The following is a 2,644-nucleotide window of genomic DNA, read 5'->3' on the forward strand; positions in this document are numbered from 1 at the left end:
GGTCCTCGCGAAGATGAAATGCGGCACGTCTCTCAGTCGCGACGGAATCAACCGGGGACGCTCCGAATCTGGATCCGCACGACCCAAGGTCAGGTGGACGTGGGTGGAGATATTCTGACAATACTGGGGAGCGGAATAAAACCGAATTCCATGAGTTGCAACTGCCGGAGAATCCACAAACCCCAAGATGCTATCGACATCGAATGAAATACCAGGTGGAGTCTGAGGGGCCTGTTCGACGTGAAGGCAAGCCTGCTTGGGTTTATTATCTGAGCCTTGAGTTGTGGAACCGGTAAATAATGCCCGCCATTGATCCGGACTAAGCTCCGTTGTCTTGTCGCCAGTTTCAGCGGCGAGAATGTACTCTTTATCAAGTGTATGGGGTATATCAGGGGCAACTAATCTATCAAGTCTATGGTGATTTTCTGGTCCCTCAGCTTCGATGTGAGCAATCAGGGATTCTCGATGGCTCTGGACACCACAGCCATGTATGCCAGTGAGAAACTGCTGAATAAACTTCTGTGTAGCATATTCAACATCATCGTTAGCATCGTTAGTAGCCAGATCGACTGACTTCTCGGCATAGATTTGTGGGCTTTGGGGCTGTGTTTGACTTTCGTCTTCTTCAGCAGGAGAGGTGTCAACTATTTCCTCCTCATAGTATGGATCTACCTCGGTAGTGCTGATTGTGGAATCATCGACTTCCAGAATGGAGATCGTAAAATTATCGCAGGCAAATGTACCATCTTCTTCAATCTCATCATTCTCGAGGGATGAATTTCTCTCAGGCCCTGGTGCTTCGTTGCCTGCCACCAAGCCAGCTGCATCTGACAATGATTCGCCCTGATGCTTTATCGCAGTAGTGTCCTCCCTTGCCTTCTGGCGCTGCCGGTAGTTTCGTGTACGATTTGCTTGTAGGGCTCGGCGACGTCACGTAGCGCTATCTTGTTTTCTTGTGCCAACAAATCGAACCTTCATTGCTACTCTTATCGTATAACTGTCCTGAGCGGTCCAGATAAGCGAGATAAGTGATATTTGGTAATTAAGAGACTTTGTTTTAAGATAATGCAGGTGTAAGGAGTTACATATAAAAATTCCGGTACTTGGAGGCATATTGAGAGACGCGCTATTAAGTTGGCGCTAGCTATTTTAGGTGACGTAACGCGTCTCGCGAAAACAGGGTCTCTTTATCTGAATGCGCTTTGTTTTTGCTACCCTATACAATTCATTTTAGCACGAATCTGTCTTTATTAAGCGACTTAACTACCAACATACTATTGGCTTTATTCTTGAGTTATAAATAAACAGCTGATAGTTGAATTTGGGGCTGAATAAGTAAGAGATAGGATTTCTCGACTCTATATAAGTTATGCTTTTAAAAAATTCCATGTCAGGTATAACTAAAGCTAGTCAGCTCGCTTATGAGCCACTACGGGCTCCCAAATTATTATTAGGTGGAGCATTGGCATGTGACACTGCAAGCATGACTAAGTTGGCTGATAGGATCTACTAATCCATAATAGGAAATGTAACGCTTGACAGACAAACTTCACTATTCCGTAATAGGAAATGTGACGCTCGATCGAGAGTCCAACCTTCGCTATACTGGATGACATGCCACGGCTACAATATTAATCAAAATTGAATAAATTTGGCTCGGAATGCTAATTAGAGCCTTAGAAAGGGGCCCATAATTTAATTTAGCCGAGAAATGTGCTGGTGGCTTTTAACCCCAAGTCGAATTCGCCTTCTGGATTGTAGCCTTTGATGCCCTTGATCATAGGGTTTAAATAGTGCAAGTTATTGGCTTAATTGCATACAGCCTTGAATTCTACTACGTACTTTGTCCTTACTACTATGGGACTCATATCTGGTTAGTTTCCTGCACTATTTACCCTCGTACGTTTCCAAACCATTTGCGACCACCATCTCAACTGCCTCATAATTTCAGAGGCCTCTACACCTGTTACGGTTATCTTCTTTCCTAACCAAACAGCCACCGACTCTTCATCAAGATCATTCAAACCCTCCTCTGACATACTCTCCATAAGCTCTATACGGTAACGAGAGCTCTTGCAGAAGAAGAATCCAATGGCAGTATCGTAAGCTTGGCTTCCGTACTGGCAACGGACTCTCGGATGAAAACACCACTCCCCAAATGTATCTTGTTCCCATGCCTGACAGACTTCCCGAGGCAGAGCACATCTCCGGCAGCCTCCGCGAGCACGGAAGCCTTCTTCGTAGATTCCCTCTGCTAACTCTGAGCTGAGAACCTGCTTCCCACCACGTGGGCACTGGCGTAGGGTATGCTCGATTTGTGGGCCTTGCACTCCTCGTCCTGCACAAAAGCTGCATTTGCCCATCCACCAGTCCATTACAACCTTCCACTCTCTAACCTCTTCGCTATCGCCCCAAGACATATGAAGGGTAGGGGCTTCGGAGAGTCCACTAGGGCCGGAGTCATAAGTACCATGGTCTCTACCTGGCCCCACCGCAGTACAGGAAAGGAACTCAAATGCTCGTACAAGCAGGTCGAAGGCTAGAAGGAGCTGCGGTACCCAGGTCTCTTCAAGGGGAACCTTTTCTTCAAACCACTTGGTTGCTTGACTGTCCAATGTGAGATCTGTGTTATATGTCTTGGATA

General features: G+C 46.3%; 1 protein-coding gene across 1 annotated transcript; it reads right to left on the reverse strand.

Moving 5' to 3' along the window:
- Nucleotides 1–784: 784 nt before the first annotated feature.
- Nucleotides 785–2,355, reverse strand: FOIG_16838 (uncharacterized protein; the record flags this gene model as incomplete). Its single annotated transcript, XM_031218317.1, has 2 exons — nt 785–827; nt 2,042–2,355. The coding sequence occupies 2 exons, from the start codon at nt 2,353–2,355 to the stop codon at nt 785–787; spliced, it is 357 nt and encodes a 118-aa protein (XP_031051969.1).
- Nucleotides 2,356–2,644: the final 289 nt, after the last annotated feature.

The sequence above is a fragment of the Fusarium odoratissimum genome (genome assembly GCF_000260195.1).
Source record: "Fusarium odoratissimum NRRL 54006 unplaced genomic scaffold supercont1.224, whole genome shotgun sequence".
NCBI lineage: Eukaryota > Fungi > Ascomycota > Sordariomycetes > Hypocreales > Nectriaceae > Fusarium > Fusarium odoratissimum.